Genomic DNA, 19,649 nt, shown 5'->3' with positions numbered 1-19,649 from the left:
AAAAGAAACGTCAGAGGGGAAAGGAAGTAAAATTTTGGCATGGTGAAATAAGAGGAAAGGAAAGAGAAAAATATAAATGGAGAAAGAAAGCATAAAAGGAAATACAGAATTAGCAATCTTAACTGTAAATGAGAATGGGATGAACTGTTCTATAAAATATAAGTAGATAGAAGAATGAATTATAAACCACAATCCTAAAATATGTTGTTTACAAGTCACACATTGGAAACATAGAGATATAAAATATATTAAGCTTCAGATGAAGCAAAATAAATCAGGATAGCAATGCTGATCTAAGAAACAGTAAAACCAAAAATCGATTTCATTAAAAAGGATAAGGAAGGAAACTAAATCTTCTTAAAAGGCATGATTGGAAATGATCCTATATCATCACTAAACACATATGCACTTAGTGGTATAACTTCCAAATTCCTAGAGAAAAAGCTGAATGAATTACAAGAAGACAGACAACAAGACTTTAATAATAGATGACCTCAACCTCCCTCTCTCAGAATTAGATAAGTATAACCATAAAATAAGCAAGAAGAAAGTTAAGAAGGTGAATGAAATCTTAGAAAAAAACTTAAATATAATAGAGCTCAGGAGAAAACTTATTGGGGATAGAAAAGTGTGTACCTTTTTCTTGATAGTATGACACCTATAACAAAATTGACCATGTTCTAGGGCAGAGAAACCTTTTAATTGAATGTAGAAAGGCAGAAATAATAAATACACTTTTCTCAGCTCCTGATGTAATAAAAATTACATGAAATAAAGGGTCATGGAAAGATAAACCAAAAACTAATTGGAAATTAAATAGCCTCATTTTAAATAATGGGTGAATCAAACAACAAATAATTGAAATAATCAATATTTATATCCAAGAAAATGATACTAATGAGACATCATACTAAAATTCATGAGATGCAGGCAAGATAATTTTGATGGGAAATTTTATATCTCTAAATGCCTTTATTAATAAAATACAGAAAGAACCAAACAATGAGTTTGGTATACAATTAAAAAAAAACTAGAAAAACAATGCATTAAAAATCCTCAATTAAATACCAAAGTAGAAATTCAGAATATCAAGGGAGAGATTAATAAAAATAGAAAGCCAGAAAATCAATGATCTCAAAAAGAAACCAAAGATTTGGTATTTTTAAAAAGACAATGAAATAGTAAAACCTTTGGTTAACTGATTTAAAAAAAGAAAGACGTTAACCAATTTATCAATAACAAAAATGAAAAGAGTGAAGCAAACACCAAAGAGGGGGAAATTAAAGTGATAATTTGGAGCAAATTTGTTGAACTGTATGCCAATAACTTTGATAACTTCAGTTTAATGGATGAATATTTACAAAAATACAAACTGCCCAGAAAAACAGTAAAAGAAATAAATTAGTTAAATAATCCCATATGAGAAAAAAAATTGAAGAAACTGTCAATAAACTCCCTAAGAAATAAATTTCCAGATTCAGCAGGATTTACAAGTGAATTCTGTCAGTACCAGTACTATTTAAAAAAAAATAGAAGTTCTGCCAAATTCCTTTCAAAACACCAACATAGTGCCCATACCTAAACCAGAAAGAATCAAAACAGACTAATAAAATTTTAGACCAATCTTCCTATTGAATACTGATGTAAAAATCTTAAATAAAATTTTAGCAGTGAGACTTCAGCATGTTTTTATTAGGATAATAAACCATGATTACATAGGATTTATAGGCAGGGATGGTTCAACATTAGAAGATCACTCAACATATTTGAACATGTCAATTATAAAACCCACAGAAACCTTATAATTATCTCAATAGATGATGAGAAATCCTTTAATGAAATACAACATCCAATCCTATTAAAAATGCTAGAAAGTTTAGGAGTAAATGAAGTTTTCCTTAAAATAACAAATAGTATCTATCTAAAAATCAGCAAATATCATATGTAATGAGAATTAACTTGGGGCATTTCCAATAAAATCAGGGGTGATCAAAGATGCCCATTATCATCCTTACTATTCAATATAGTATTAGAAATGCTAGCTGTTGCAAAAAGGGACAAAAAAAGAAATCAAAGTATCAAGAATTGGCAATAAGGAAGCAAAGTTTTCTCTCTTTACACAAAATATGATGGTATACCTAGAGAACTCAAGAAAATCATCAAACAAATTCCTTAAAACAATTAACCCATGCAGCAAAGTAGCACATTATAAAATAAACCCACATAAAACCTCAGCATTACTATATATGAAAAATAAAGACCAGGAGTAAGAGATAGAAAGAGAAATTCCATTTGAAGTAGAGACTACTTTAAATCCTTGGGAATCTACCTCCTAAGACAAACCTAGAAACTGTGAACACAATTATAGGGAAATTCTCCCTCAAAGAAACTCTAATCTAAATAATTGGAAAAATGCCAATTGCTCATAATTAGGTTGAGCTAATATAATAAAAATGACAATTCTATACAAATTAAATTCCTTATTCAACACTATACAAATCAAACTATCTACTGCTTTACTGAACTAGAAAAAAAAGTAACAAAATCATCTGGACCAACAAATGGTCAATAATAGCAAGGGAACTGATGGAAAAAATGTGTAAAGTAAGGTGGTATAGCTCTACCAGATACTATAAAGTGGCAGTCATCAAAACTGCCTGGTACTGGTTAAGAAATAGAGTAATGGAACAGTGGATTAAGAAGTCATAGTAACTGACTACAGTAGTCTATTTTTTAACAAACCCAAGTACATAATCTCCTGGAATAAGAATTCACTATTTAACAAAAATTGTTGGGAAAACTGGAAAATAGCATGGCAAAAACCTGGCATAGCCCCACATCTCACACCCTATACCAAAATAAGGCCAAAATATGTACAGGATTTAGACATAAAGGGTGATACCATAGATAAATTAACAGAACAAGAAATATTCAGTCTACCATATCTATGGAAAGAGGTCAAATTTATGACCAAACAAGAAATAGAATACCTTATATAGTGCAAAAAGAATGATTTTTGACTCTATTAAATTCAAAAGGTTTTACAGTAGTAAAATCAATGCTGTCAAAAATTAGAAGGAAAACAGAAAGCTGGGAAACAATCTTCATAACCAGGAGTTCTGATAAAGGAATAATTTATAAAATATATAGAAAATTGCATCAAATCATTCTCCAATTAATAAATGGCCATAGGATATGAATAGACAGTTTTCAAATGAAGAAATTAAAGATATAGATAGATAGATAGATAGATAGATAATCATTTGCAAAAATGTTCCAAATAATTATCAGTGTCTTGCATGTCTTGCAAATAAAAACAAAAATGAGTTATGTCTATCAGATTGGCCAAAATAAAAAAGGGAAATTGATTAATGTTGGAGAGGTTGTGGGAATATTGGGACACTGATATATTGTTGGTGGAGTTATACTCAAAGAGCAATAAAAATGTTCATACCCTTTGACTCAGCAATTCCAATTCTAGTTCTATATTCAGAACAAATTTTTAAAAGTGGGAAAAGTCCCCCATATTCCAAAATATTCATAGCAGTCCTTTCTGTAGTGGAAAAAATTTGAAAATTGAGTGCATGCCCATCAAATGGGGAATGGCTAAACAAGTTATGGTATATGGATATTATGGAATATTATTGTTCTTTAAGAAACCATTCATGGTTGGACTCTAGAGAAGCATGGAATGAATTAAAAAGACCTATTGTGGAGAGAAGGGAGCCAGAACTAAGAGAACAAGTACACATTAACAACAACATTGAGAGATGTTCAACCTTAATGGAAGCAGCTCCTCTCAGCAATTCAAAGAGCTAGGAAAACCATATTAGACCAGCTATTGACAATGTTATCTACATCTAGAAGAATAAAAACAGAACAAAACAACACAAAAAATACAAACCCACACTTCAGAATCTGATCAACACTGCATAAAAATTATACAGTAAATAAACATATTTATCGCAAATATACATGTACAATGCTAATCTGACTATTCACCACAGAGACTATGATCTGCTAAGGGAGGGTAGAATGAAGTTTTGTAATTTAAAAATATACATATGAATATGAACGAGAATAAATAAATTAATTAATTTACAAAATAATCAAGAAATAAATTAAGTGAATAGAATGGGATGTAAAAAATTACCTCTTATTTTTCTCCAGTACATGGATGGCATCTACAGAAAAACTGAGCAGGTCATAGGACATAATAATCTCAGAATCAAGTGCAGAAGGCAGAAATTTTAAATACATCCTTATCAGATCAACTTGCAATAAAAATTAAGTGTATTAAAGGGCCAAGGAAATATAAACCAAAAATTATTTGGAAACGCAATAATTAATTACTTAGAGTTTTTTTCATTAATCAAATTTAAAGAATGAGTTGATAAAACAACAAATCATACAAATCAGCAATTTCCTCCAAGAAAATGGCAATGATAACATATCAGGAAACTTGTGCGTGACAATCAAAACAGTTTTTGAGGAAATTTTGTGTCTCTAAATACTTATATGAATAAAATAGAGAAAGAAGAATTCAAGGAATTGTCCATGTACAAAAAAAAAACGGCTAGAAAGAAGAACAAATTTAAAATCCCCAATTAAATGTCAGATTAAAAATTTTAAAAGTCAAAGGAGAATTGTTAATATTGAAAGAAAATCATTGAACTAATAAAAAAAAAACTTAGTTTTATGAAAAATTAGTAAAATAGATAAATCCTTAGTTAAACAGATTTTTAAAAAAATACAGAAAATGAAAAGGGTGAAATATAATTGAGTTCCAGAAAACATCTAAGGAACAATTAATTCCAATTCTGTTAAATTCAAAATTTTTTACACAAATAAAACCAATATTGCCTTAATTAGAAAGAATTCAGAAACTTGGGAAATAATTTCCACTTCTACTGTTTCTGATAAAGTACTCATTTCTAAAACATATAATGAACTGCATCAAATTTATAATATTAAAAGGCATACCCCAGTTGGTAAATGGTCTATATGAACAGGTAGCTTTCAGATGAGGAAATAAGTAGCTTTACAGTCAGATGAACAAATGCTCCAAATCATAATTCTTAGGAGAAATGCAAATTAAAACAACTCTGAGACACAATCTTACATTATCAGATTCACTAAAATGACAAATGAGTTAAATGCTCAGTATTGGAGATGTGGAAAAATTGATTGATAGATTATTAATACATTGTAGAGTCATTAGTTTCCACATTCCCCTTTCCAATTTTTAAGAATTCATTTTCTTTGTTTAGCCTTTTGTCTAATTCTACTTTTTTTTTTAGATTTTTTTGCAAGGCAATGGGGTTAAGTGGACTGTCCAAGGCCACAAGGCTAGGTAATTATTAAGTGTGTGAGGTCGGATTTGAACCCAGGTACTCCTGACTCCAAGGCCGGTGCTCTATCCACGGCACCACCTAGCTGCCCTGCTAATTCTACTTTTAAAGGAGATGCTTTCTTTAGGCAATATTTGTGCTTTATTTTATTTTTTTTAATTTTTTAATATTCTCATTTCCTTTTCCAAATTTTCATCTACCCCTGTGATTTTTGAAATCGTGTTCACATATTGACGTTTTACATGCAGACAATTTTTCAGTGTTTTACTCTTCAGTCATGGGATTTTGATTTTCCCTGTTGCCTTAGTAGCTTTCTATTATTAGGGCTCTTTTTAAAAATTTTATTTTATGTTCAATAGAAAAGACGAGCTTTCTTCCTGCAGTATTTGATCTTCATTCCCAAGATTTTTGTTCTGGGGTTGGAGGTCTGTTCAATGGATTTCCTCAATGGCATCTTGCTCTCTGGATTAGGGTTGTCCAATCCAGTCCTGTCCGTTTCAGCAGCATTCCAGGGCTCTCAGTATGCCTTCTGAGATGGGTTTGGGGTCCTCATTGATGGTCTTTTCTACTGCTGGCCTGCTGAACTGGTTCCCAGGACACTTGGTTACTAATGTGTTCTGTGTCTAATAGCCTCCATATGGATTTCCTGTTCCCAACTTGGACTGTGTTTCATTTTTAACCATGTGAGATGTATCTTTCCCAAAGCCCCTCCAAGATATTTTGAACCAAACAGTTGTTTCACTGTGACTTTTGTGAATTTTGTCATGTTAGAATCTTTTTAGCAGCTCCAATAAAAATTGATTGAGAAGACTAGGAGAAGTTCAGGGAGTTTCCTAGCTTCTCTTCACCATTTTTTTCCATCCTATTTTCTAATATTATTCACTTCTTCATCTAAAAATGGTGGTTATGATCAGGAGAACTGATATTGAAATGCTCCATAAATTAAAGTGCTTTCTAAACAATGAAATGATATGATCAGCCTATTTTCAATGTTTAGTTTATGGCACTTTTCACAATTTATATCTACTTGCATCATACATGAATACTTTCAATCAATCTTACAAATTAGTACTGTCCCATAGGCTCTGGAATTATAGGTATAACCTAAAAAAATCTCAGTGATGTAGAAGGCAAATTGTATTTTTCTTTCATAAAATTTCTTTGAGGGACAGCATGGCATAGTGGACTAAGGTAGAAGATTTAGAGTTAGTAAGGTGTGTATGCAAGTCCTATTTCAAACACATGCTTGCAGTTAGAGCACAGTCTAATCATTTAACCTCTGGAAACCACCAAGGCAATTGCCTAAGATTTTGAGTTCTAGAGGAATTGATTGCTTATCTCTTTCTATATATAAACAAGGTTCTATATGAAGCTCTCCTTTTATTAAATCACTGATCCAGACAATAACAAAGATAAATCTTAAAATACCAGTTAGGCATATTGAAAAATGGAGGCTTGATTATTAATAAAAAATGATGTAATCAAGAAGGAAGATTCCTGTGTTCTAAACTTGAAGAGAACAACATGCAAATTTAAGGTCTGGAATCAAGCTTTGCCTTAATCAAGTTATTTTACCTCTTATGAAATTTATTCTATAATTTCTAAAAAGAATCTAAAAATACTGGCATTAACTTAGAGACTGAATTTAGAATGTATTGTTCATAGGAACTTTTGCTTCTTATATATTCAATTTATTGAAGGCAGTATATGGAAAAGTGATTAAAAGCTATTTTTATTGCTGTTTGTAGTCATCATTTTGATTTTAGCTTGCTTTCTATTAAATTGCAAATCTTTACTTCAGTCAGGTAATCTTCAACCTCCAGGTCCTACTGCAGTCAGGGGAAGATATCAAAGTCACTCCTGCTGTTACTGCAATAAGACTCACTGTGCCTATATACCTGTTTGTATTTTTTGCAGTGTCACACTTTGGAAATGAAGCTTAAAATAAACATGTATTCATTTTGGTCAAAGTCATTTTGTTACCATTATCATAGAACTGTGTTGATATACAAGATTGGAAAAAAGGTAGAATAAAGAGAGAAATAAAGAAGGATAGAAATTGAAACTTAGATGAGGGAGAAGGACTTGATCTACCTTCTCTCCAATGCCCATTTTTAATAACTCACCAGTATTGTTTGAGGATTCTTATATTTAATATTTTGTCATAACCAGGACCAAGACCTAACTACGGGATGAACCAGTCAATCAAATTAAGGATTACTATGTTAATAGACTAACAGTTCAATTTATTGAACTGAACTAAGCAAATACATTGTTTTCTATAGTCTATATTAAACATTTATTGTTTTTATAATGTATAAAGTACTGTGATTGACATGGTGAAAGCAAAATAATAATGAAATTGTAGGTAATTTCAACTAGTCTGCATTCTGTTTTTGTAGGGGAGTTTGATATGCTGAAAAAAAATAAAGAATATGAATTAGAAAGAACTCTGCATTAAAGACTGACTCTATTCTCAAGATGACAGATTTCTGGATTTTTTCCTGCTTATTTTCTAGCTATCCTAAGCATAGCAATTTCAAAATCAGGAAATATAAATTCAAAGTTTAATAAGTAAAGTTTGAATAACGAACAATGAGGAATTCACAAAGTAATAGCCTTATGGAATGATGCTAGAAAACCAAAATTCTTATATCTATCATTCATTATACATAGCCCCATCTTACTTTATAACTCTAGGGGCACAAATAAACTCATAGGTTTGTTTGAGGACTCTGACTTCAGCATTCTTTCCCAATTGCATTGCTTCATTCATTTCTTCCTTCACCCCTAAAAAAGAAAAGAACACTGATTCTAATCATTTATTCCTAACTATCAAAAGAGACAGAGTCTTAATGTGGAGAGAAATATGCCACAAATATAAAAAAGTAATAAAAAGTTGAGGAAACTAACCTGAAGGAAAATTTTATTTTAAATAGATTTTCATGAATAGGTTTTGATATTTACATTTCTTAGATTTGCCTCTATATCATTCCAAGTCAAGTCAGTAAGTTGTTAGCAAGTGCTCACTATGTAACAACATTTTATTGAGAATATAACCACAAAAAAGGAAGGAAAACAATCCAAATTAAGTCTATGTGGGTTTCATTTTGTGGGTTGTAAGGGTCCACAAACTCAATTTTATAGAGGTAATAGGTCACTCATATCTGAACCAAATACAAACTTATCCACAAGCAAAGTGTTATGGGAGATGTTTTCTTTGCAAAATCTGTGAACTTTCATTTTTAGTTTGTATATATCTGTTTATGGGGAGGTGTTTTGATTTTAAGGGGGAAAAGTATAATGATCTATACATAAAAAGGATGTTGAACAGGGCTGGAGATAAGAGGGAAAAGATACCGGGAAAAGGAGGGACATGATGTAGAAATTTTGTAGCAAAGACTGGAGAAAAATAAAGACATGACTTCCCTGGAGACTTTTCATTAAATAGAGATTAAGAAAAGCAATAATAGGTGGAAGTAACAGAGGCATTGGATTCATTCAAAATGTTAATTCTAGGAATAGAGTAAGCTTCCAAGATGAAGTGAAGACATTTCAAAGGCATAATTAAGAGGGTCCAGAGTAAAGAATGGAGAAGGATGAGCTAAAGGATTCAGGAAAGCATGTATATGCATATATGTACATATACACACATGCATGTGCATGTATATATGCATATATATGTATATTATAATATTTAGGGAATATTATACATCCAAGGCCCTTACGTCTGGAAAGGGAGTAGTGTTTTCTCACATCTCTTCATTAGGCAAGGTTATTATGGTCATTTTTAGATTACTTTATAGTTGTTATTGTTGCTATTGTTCCTTTATAGTATTTTAATAATTAAGCATATTGTTTTCCTGTCCCTGTTTAGTTCATTTTGCATTACCTCAGTGTATGTCTGTAGCTCTGAGTGGTTTCAATTTCACTACATATGATTCCCTCACCAATTCTAAATTCATTGTTGCTCCTGTTCAGTCATTCAATGGTACATTGACACTTCTTGTCCCCATTTGGGATTTTCCTACAAAAACAATAGAGTGGGTTGCCAGTTCCTTATCCAGATAGTTATGCAGATGAGGAAACTGAGGTAAACAGAGTTCTGCAACTTCACCTAGGTCTGACTGTTAGTAAATGACTGATATTGGAATGTGCATGAAGTGCACAATAAAGGAAGAGGTTTTAAAAGTCAAACCTGCCCCTTAGAGATAAAAAAAAAAACCACCATTTGAGTAATTGATCATTTTTATATTGTAGTTGTTTTGATAAATTTACAAGTAATCAGTATTTTTCTTTTTTGACAAAATCTTCTTTGATTTGTTATATTAAATTTCCTTTCATATTAAGTTATTTATTTAATCTAATCAGCATATTAGAAAACACCTAGTTTCTACTTGCAAATTTAGACACATACATTTTTAATAATCTTCACAGAAATGCAATAATACCAGTAATAATTTGTATACTGAGCAAAACATCTTACTATTTCAGGATCTAGTACAACAAAAAATTGTAAAATATTGAATAAAATGTCCTACTTTAAAAAATTTGGTTATGAAAAAATCCAAGGTACATTTTTAAAAGTTTATGTGAATAAGTTGTATCAAAAAGTTCTAGGATTGGGCTGTTTGTCTAGACGTTTTTCAACTATTTATTCCCCTTTACAATTCTGTGATGATACACTTTACTTGTTTCCTCAGAAACAACAGTCAGCTTTCTCCTTTCTTCTTGTTGTTTCTATGTGGGAGAGGGCCTTTCTGGTAAAATTTCAATGGTAAAATCTATGCTCCTTCCTTCCTTCCTTCCTTCCTTTCTTCCTTCCTTCCTTCCTTCCTTCCTTCCTTCCACCCTTCCTTCCTTCCACCCTTCCTCCCTTCCTCCCTCCCTCCCTCCCTCCCCTTCTTTCTTTTCTTTTTTCTTATTTTTTTACTTTCTCTGTCTCTCCTCTCTCCTCTCTCTCTCTCTCTCTCTCTCTCTCTCTCTCTCTCTCTCTCTCTCTCTCTCACCACACACACACACACCACACACACACACACACCGTCACACACACGAACACGCACATTTTCTTTCTTCTACTCTCATTTAGGCATTTGGGGATAGGAAAAATTAGGTTTGGGCACCTGAACTTTTAACCTAGTAGGGTATAAAATAAACAATTAGAAGCAGCAATATGAAGTAGTTGAGCATGGTATAAAAGGGGTATTTAATTTTGAGTTAGAGATATTGAATTTGATTCTGACTTCTGAAAATTCCAAGATAGTTATCCCTTAGCACATGATGTAGGCTCTCTGAACCTCAGTGACTGTATTTTTTAAAGAGATTTAAAACATAAATCTTGCTCTGTCTACATCATGAGGTTGGTGTAATGAATAAGTTAGAAAAATATAAATACAATTATTATCTTCCATTATCAGTATTATCATAGAAAGAATATTTTCATTTTGCCTTTTAAAAGAAATATAGAGTACAGTTCTAGGACTATGTTTTAGGGAAAATTCTTAGTTTTATGACTGTTTCTGCATGGCATTTTAGAAAGGCTAACTGTTCATCTGGACCATTTCTAGAGGATGATAAATAGACAGATTGATATAATAGACAGTACCACCAAAAACCAGTGCTTAAGTAATTGGAATTGTTTAACCTACCTGGATCAGAGTAGACTGAAGGGGATATAATATGTATGTTTAATTATCTGAAGAATTTTTTTTTTTTAACGAACCAATAAGAATTTGTTTAGCAGGTCTTAGGAGATGGTGGGTTAGGTCCTATATAAAACAAGCTAAATTTCTGACCTCCCAGAGCTTCCAAAATTGTGGAAAGCTGCTTTAAACTGGATTCCCTGCTCACTCAGGTTCTTTTTTCACTTCAATGTCTGGTTCTTGTTTTGGAATGTGCTCTTTATGATAAATTTTCTGGTGGTTGATCAGCTCTGAGTTCTGAAGAAAAATTTCTTTACATTCAGTGCATTTATAAAGCTTTTCTTCAGAATGAGCTTTCTGATGTTTAGCAAAGCTTGACCATGCGCTAAAGGTACTTCCACAATACTTAATCATATATGGTTTCTCTCCAATACGAATTTCTGATGATTAATAACAGCTGAGCTACGACTGAAGGTTTTTCCACACTCATGACATGAATAGTGCTTCTCTCCAGTATGAATTTTCTGATGTTGAATGACATCTGATCTTTGATTAAAGGTTTTTCCACATTCCTTACATTGATAGGGTTTCTGTCCAGTATGAACTCTCTCATGTTCAATAAGTAATGCAAACTAATTAAAACATCTGCCACAATGACTACATTCATAGGGTTTTTCTCCAGTATGAATTCTCTGATGTCAAAGAACATTTGAGCTCTGACTAAATGCTTTTCCACATTCACTGCATTTATAGAGCTTCTCTCCGTTATGAATTCTTTGATGTCTAATAACATGTGAGCTGTGAACAAAAGTTTTCCCACAATGACTACATTCATAGGGTTTTTCCTCAGTATGAATTCTCTGATGTTTGGTAACATCAGAGCTCTGGCTAAAATCTTTTCCACACTCTGCATTTGTAGGGTTTCTCCCCATTATGAATTCTTTGATGTCTAATAACATGTGAGCTATGAATGAAAGTTTTCCCACAATCATTACATTCATAGGGTTTTTCCCCTGTATGAATTCTCTGATGTTTAATAACACCTGAGCTGTGGCTAAAGGTTTTTCTACATTCTTTACATTCATATGGTTTGTCTCCAGTATGAGTTCTCTCATGCTCAACAAGTAATGAAAACTGACTAAAAGATCTGCCACAATGATTACATTCATAGGCCTTTTCTCCAGTATGAATTCTCTCATGCAGAATAAAGTTTGAGCTCTGGCTAAAAGTTTTTCCACACTCATTGCATTCATAGAGTTTCTCTCCATTATGAATTCTTTGATGTCTAGTAACTTGGGAGCTATGAACAAAAGTTTTCCCACAATCATCACATTCATAGGGTTTTTCCCCAGTATGAATTCAGCGATGTGCAGTAACATCGGACTTCTGGCTAGAGAATCTTACACAATCCTTACATTTATAAAGCTTCTCTCCAGTGTGACTTCTCAAGTGTTTAATAATAACTGAACGATATTTGAAACGTTTGTCACATGCTTCACATATGTGGAGGATATCTCCTTTTGAGTTTGGGCTGGAGCTTCCTGTGTGGTCTTTAACTTCACGCCTTATTTTCCCTTCAGGAGTTATTTTGTATATTATGGTACTTTGAGGGGTCTCTCTCTGACTTTCTAAACTGTCATTCACATTAGAATCGTCCTCAGATTTTAGTTGCGGGGATACTTCATTTAGGATTTTTCCCTCAGGCATTCCCTCATCCATTCCCTCATCCTCTTCCTCCTTTACTTTAACAATTTCTTCCTCTGTTGAAGCCTCCTCTTTCTTAATACAAATTTCATAATCATGATCATGGAGGTCAGGAGGATCCTGGTAGAGCTTAAGTCCAGACTGTGTCTCAGGTGAGAAGGCAATGACAGCAGGTGCAACAGGAGAGGACTCTTGCTTGAACTCCACCGCCGCCATCTCACTTGAGGAATGTTCCTGTTGCTGGCAGAGAGGACCTTAGATGTCTGGAGGAAGGAGATGAAGGGCCTCAGGTCCAGGGCTTGTGATTTTAGGGAAGTAATGCACTGGATCTAAGTTTCTTCCTCGCTCCCGGAGTCTGGGATTTCCGCGGGCCGCTCGCTCCTCCAGGGCCGCCGGGCTGAGCCCCACAGGAGCCCCCGCCGGGGTCTTTCCACTGCGCCCTGGGGAGAGAGAGAGGCGCGAGTGGGCGGGAAGACTGCACTGGGGCCGAGCCCGGCCTCAGCCAGCCTGGCCTAGGCCAGCCCAGCCTCAGCCAACTGGGCCCTGGCCCAGGCCCCGGGCAGGGGAGGAGGAGGCCCAGGGCCCGGGGGCGGGGAGGGGATGAGCATTCCCAAGTGGCACCGGGCCCGGGGCGGGGCGCGCCGAGGTGGGGGCGGGGAGAGCCCGAGCACGAGTCCCAGTGTGCGCCCCCCGCCCGCCCCCGCGGGAGGAAGGATACAGAGTAGTCAGGTCTGGCTGGGCAGGACTGGGCAGGACTGGGCAGGGAACGCCGCCGCTGCTGAGCTCCGCCAGCCGCGAGCGCCAAACCGCAATCTATCTGAAAAAATTTTAACAACCTTGTAAATGTGTTTTTAATGTGGTCGGAAAGACCATATTATTATAGATCAGATTCATTCTCTGAACAGGCATTAAGTTTCTTGCCATCTGAAGTCTCTTCCAACTTCACAGAACTGATTCCATGATAATAAATGATTCAAATCTTATATATCCTGATACTTTGCCTTTAAGAGACAGACAGAATCCTAAACTAAAAACAAAACCAATCAAAATTAAACAAAACTGAAAAGTTATCCATAGAGATCTTTTTTTCATTTTTTGCTATTACTGATGAGGAGTCTGAGGTTTGGTGAGCTTACTGATATCTTCAGGATCACTAGCAGAAACATGAGAAAACAGGAGAAAACGTCTCCTAATTACTCATCAGCTCTTAGGACTTCAAAGGTTTTTTTCTTATTTTGAAAAATAATTCAGTGTGGTGCATACTCTAATTTTTTTATCTTTGTTGGAATATAGGTTGAGTAGACGTAATAGTAACCTTTACATAAATATGTAAAGAAATATTGTTAAAGTCATTATATTTTGTAAAAATTTCAATGCTGTAAATTTATGTCCCCATCCAGTATTTTGTGGAAGTTGTAATAGAAAAGATAAAAATTAGTGTTCCTGACTTAGCAAAACTGAATCCCCACATAGTTAGTTAGAAGGATCATTATAAAGCATATTAAAAGCTATCCAAGCACTTGAGACTAAATTGATTCATGTGCCCCTCAAACTGGCAATCTTGAAAAAAAATACTTAAGTGAAAGTCCCAAATTCTATTTGAATTAGGGACCTCTACAACACTCTCAGGAGCTTTAATTAGGGATAATGCTCCAGGGAGAAATACACTTTAAAACTATGCAAAAAATAATTGATAGATCTTGAATGTGAGTGTGAAGTTGGGAAAAAAATAGTATATACTAATCCTGCTTCAGAAATTGAGATTATTTTGAAGATTAAATTCTGACCCCTCCCAATGTACAAGAGTCTAATGCCTTTTGCATACAAATAATAAAAGTCAATACCTACAAAATCTCATAGATGTCTTTCATTGAAATTTATTAAGTAATGGAACAAAAATAATATAATGAATTTTCGTATGAGAAAATTATGTATGCAATGATATTATGCAATATATTTATGAATCTGCAAAGCCTTTCTGAAAATTACACATTAAATTATTAGAAGGTTTTCTATTTCCAAAAAATATTCCTACCGTTTATTTAAAGACTTCCTAAAATTAAGAACTCCAAATGGAAACTAATTGTTACAGATCTTCTTTTCCATCTGTATAGACTATTAACATGACTTCCTTCATGCCTTTTACTGTATTCTCTTTTTCTTTCTGATTGATTTTTCACACATATGCCAAGATATTTTTCTTTTCTTTAAAGATTTTATTTAATTTGAAATTTACAATTTCCTCCTAATCTTGCTTCCCATCCCCCACCCACACAGAAGGCAGCATATGAGTCTTTATGTTGTTTCCATGGTATTAATTGATCCAAATTGAAGGTTATGAGAGACAAATCATATCCTTAAGGAAGAAAAATAAAGTATAAGATATAGCAAGATTACATAATAAGATAATGGGTATTTTTAAAATTAAAGATAATAGTCTTTGGTCTTTGTTCAAACTCCACAATGCTTTCTCTGGAGACAGATGATTCTCTATCGCAGATACCCCAAAATTGTGCCTGATTTTTACACTGATGGGATGAGCAGGTCCATTAAGGTTGATCATCAACCCCATGTTGCTGTTAGGGTGTGCAATGTTCCTCTGATTCTGTTCATCTCGCTCAGCATCAGTTCATGCAAATCCTTCCAGGCTTCCCTGAATTCCCATCCCTCCTGGTTTCTAATAGCAAAATAGTATTCCATCACATACATTATCACAGTTTGTTAAGCCATTCCCCAATGGAAGGGCATTCACTTGATTTCTAATTCTTTTCCATCACAAACAGGGCTGCTATAAATATTTTTGTACAAGTGATGATTTTACCCTTTTTCATAAGATGAGTAGTGTTCCTGCTGGGTCAAAGGGTAGGCACATTTTTGTTGCCCTTTGGGCATAATTCCAAATGACCCTCCCCAAAGATTGGGTTCACAGCTCCAGCAACATTGTATTAGTGCCTCAGATTTCCCACAACTCTTCCAGCATTGATCATTGTCCTTTCTGGTCACATTGGCCAGTCTGAGAGGGGTGAGGTGGAACCTCAGAAATGTTTTAAATTGCATTTCCCTAATAATTAGTGATTTAGAACAATTTTTCATATGACTATGCCTTTGCAAATACTTTGAACATTTGTCAATTGGGGAATGGCTTGTCTTTTTTAAAATTTGATTCAGTTCTCAGTATATTTTAAAAATCAGTCCCTTGTCATAAATACTACTTGCACATTTTTTCCCAATTTACTACATTTCTTTTGATCTTGGTTACAGTGGTTTTGTCTGTGCAAAAGCTTTGTAATTTGATGTTGCCAAAATTGTCTAGTTTATTTTTCCTGATGTTCTTCTCTATTGCTTTCTTAATCATAAAATGCTTCCCTTTCCATATATGTGACAGGTAAACTTTACCATGATCTCCTAGTTTGCTTATAATATTGTTTTTTATTTCTAATTCTTGTATCCCCTTTGATCTAATCTTGGTATAGGGTGTTGCTCTAATCTATATTTCTGCCATACTGTCTTCCAATTTTCCCAACAGTTTTTATCAAAGGGAGAGTTTTCACACCATAGCTTGACTCTTTGGGTTTATCAAAAAGGAGCTTGCTATACTCATTTCCTGGTATTGCACCTAGTCTATTCCACTGATCCACCACTCTGTTTCTTAGCTAATACCAGACAATTTTGAGGACTGATGCTTTATGATATAATTTTAGATCTGGTAAGGCTAAACCACCTTCTTTTGCACTTTTTTTCATTGAATCCCTGGAAATTCTTGACTTTTTATTTCTCCATATAAGTTTTCTTGCAACTTTTTATAACACAGTAAAGTAATTTTTTTGGAATTTTGGTTAGTGGGGCACTAAACAGGTAGTTTAGGTAGAATTGACATTTTCATTAATATTAGCTTGACCTATTCATGAACCGTTGACGTTTGCCCAGTTATTTAAATCTGATTTCATTTGTGTGAGAAGTGCTTTGTAATTGATTTCAAAATGTTTTTGAGTCTGCCTTGGCAGATAGACTCCCAGGTATTTTATATTTTCTGAGGTTACTTTGAATGGGATTTCTCTTTCCAGCTGCTGTATCTTGCCAGTCATATACAGAAATGTTGAGGATTTATGAGGGTTTATTTTATATCCTGTGAATTTCCTAAATTTGCTAATTATTTCAAGAAGTTTTTTAGATGATTTGTTAAGATTCTCTAGGTACACCATGATGTCATATGCAAAGAGTGAAAGTTTTGACTCTTCCTTCCCAATTCTAATTCCTTCAATTTCTTTTTTTTTCTCTTATTGCTGAAGCTAACATTTCTAATATGATATTGAATAGTAGTGGTGATAATGAGCATCCTTGTTTCACCCCTGATCTTACTGGGAATGCCTTTAACCAATTCCCATTGAATATAATGCTTGTTGATGGTTTCAGATAGATAATGTTTATTATCTTGAGGAACAATCCATTTATTCCTACACTCTAGTGTTTTTATTACAATGAGTGCTCTATTTTGTCAAAAGCTTTTTCATGATCATATGATTTCTGATAGGCATGTTATTGATATAATTAATTATACTAACAGTTTTCATAATATTGAACCAAACTTGAATTCCTGGGATAAATCATACTTGATCATAATGTATTATCCCAGTGAAAACTTGAAATAATTTTGCTATGACTTTATTTAAGATTTTTGAATGTAAATTAATCAGGGAGAGAGGTCTATAATTTTCTTTCTCTGTTTTAACTCTTCCTAGTTTAGGTATCATCACCGTATTGGTGTCATGGAAACAGGCAGATTTCCATCTTCACCTATTTTTTTCAAATTCCAAATATATAATTGGAACCAATTTTTCCTTAAATGTTTTATTGAATTCACTTGTGAATCCACCTAACCCTGGAGATTTTTTCTTAGGGATTAAATAATAGCTTGTTGAATTTCTTTTTCTGAGATAGGGTTATTTAGGATTTTACTTTCCTCTTCATTTAATCCATGCAACTTAAATTTTTGTAAATATTCATCCATTTCACTTAGATTGTCAAATTTATTGGCATAGAATTGAGTAAAATAATTCCAATTTATTACTTTAATTTCCTCCTCATTGGTAGTGAGTTCACCTTTTTCATTTATGATACTAGCAATTTGTTTTTCTTCTTCAATTTTTAACTCAAATTGACTAGATGCTTATCAATATTATTGTTGTTTTCATAAAACCAACTCTTGATTTTATTTATTAATTCAATAGTTTTCTTGCTTTCAATTTTATTAATTTCTTTAATATTTAGAATTTTTCATTTTTTATTTAATTGGAGGGTTTAATTTCTTCTTTCTTTAATTTTTCTAGTTGCATATTTAGTTCATTGATTTCTTCTTTCTCTAATTTATTCATGTAAGCATTTAAAGATATAATATATCGCTTGAGCTGCCTTGAGTGTATCCCATAGGTTTTTGTAAGTTCCTTCATTTTTGTCATTATCTAGGATGAAATAATTAATTCTTCCTATAATTTGTTGCTTGATCTAATCATTTTTTTAAATGGCGTTATTTAGTTTCCAATTATTTCTGGGGCTCTCATTTCTTTTTATCATTTTTCTCTTTCTCTTCTTTACTTTTTATTCTTTTAGGTTTTTGCAAGGTAAATGGGGTTATGTAGTTTGCCCAAGGCCACACAGCTGGGTATTTATTAAGTCTCTGAGCCCAGATTTGAACTCAGGTACTTCTGACTCCAGGGTCTGTGCTTTATCCACCATGCCACCTAGCTGCCCCTCTTCTTTACTTTTTTTTTTAATTTATTTTTTATTCTCATTTTGTACAAATGTTTTTCTTTACATTAATAAAATATACTTGTTTACAAGTAAACAAAATACCCCTCCCCCATGAATAGAGATAGACTTGTTTGGGCAAAAACATAAAGGGGGGAGAAAAAAATTAAAATTAAAAAATATAATAGTACTAATTGTAGGTATGGCCAGGTGGTGCAATGGACAAAGCACCAGCCCTGGAGCCACGAGCACCCGAGTCCATATCCAGCCTCGTAAACCCAATAATCACCCAGCCATGTGACATGCAAGCCACCCAATCCCCACTGCCCTGCAAAAACCAAAAACAATGAAAAAAAAAAGACCCCAAATAAAATACAATAGTAATAATAATAGGGGTGACTGGGTGGCAGACAGAGCATTGGCCCTTGAGCCAGGAGCACCTGGGTCCTAATCCGGCCCCAGACACCCAATGATCACCCTGCTATGTGGCCCCAGGCAGGCCACCCAGCCCCACTTGCCCTGCACCCTCCCCCAAATAATAATAACAAAAAATGTGTTTTAGTCTTTCTTCCAACATCATCAACTCTGTCGTGAGTGGATCACATTCTTTATGATAAGTCCATCACAAAAGTTACTTCCATATTTTTCCAACATTGCCATTGCTGATCGCAACTGCCTCCTTTCTTATTTCTCCACTACCATGTACTATATTTTCTCTCTCCTTTCACTCTGACTCTGCTGTAGGGTTGCTGAGTGGCGCAGCAGACAGATCCCTGGTCCTGGGGCCAAGAAGCCCTGAGGCCCCATTCCACCCATTAGGCCCAGCATCCACCTGGCCTTATGGTCCTATGCAGGCCATCCAATCCCAGCCCCTTGCAAGAAGTAAAAAAAGAAAATGTGTTATATCTGACCACTGTCCCCCCATGGTCCATCCTCTCCTCCTTTATTCACATCCCCAGCCCTTCCCCTTGCTCCCCTTACCTTCTTACTCCAGCTGTCTATACCCCATTGAGTATATTTGCTGTTTCCTCTTCTAGCCATCTCTGATGAGAGCAAAGGTTCCCTCATTCCCCCTTGCCTCCCCCTTCCATATCATTGCAATAGCTCATTGTAATAAAAAAAATCTTATTATATGAAATATCTTGGACTATTCCCCCTCTCCTTTTTCTTTCTCCCATTCCATTTCCCTTTTTTCTTATCGACTCCA

The 19,649-nt window shown here is 34.1% G+C and overlaps 1 protein-coding gene across 1 annotated transcript; it reads right to left on the bottom strand.

Annotated features, from left to right (window-relative positions):
* Positions 1-11,197: 11,197 nt before the first annotated feature.
* LOC141489265 (uncharacterized) lies at positions 11,198-12,913 on the bottom strand. Its single transcript, XM_074190006.1, is given in 2 exon segments — positions 11,198-11,398; positions 11,900-12,913. Coding segments are annotated over 2 exon segments (1,215 nt in total).
* Between the last annotated feature and the right edge of the window lie 6,736 nt (positions 12,914-19,649).

This window comes from Macrotis lagotis, chromosome 5 (genome assembly GCF_037893015.1).
Source record: "Macrotis lagotis isolate mMagLag1 chromosome 5, bilby.v1.9.chrom.fasta, whole genome shotgun sequence".
Taxonomy (NCBI): domain Eukaryota; kingdom Metazoa; phylum Chordata; class Mammalia; order Peramelemorphia; family Peramelidae; genus Macrotis; species Macrotis lagotis.
Note: the sequence above shows the minus strand (reverse complement) of the source record. Positions and strands in the feature narration are given on the sequence as shown.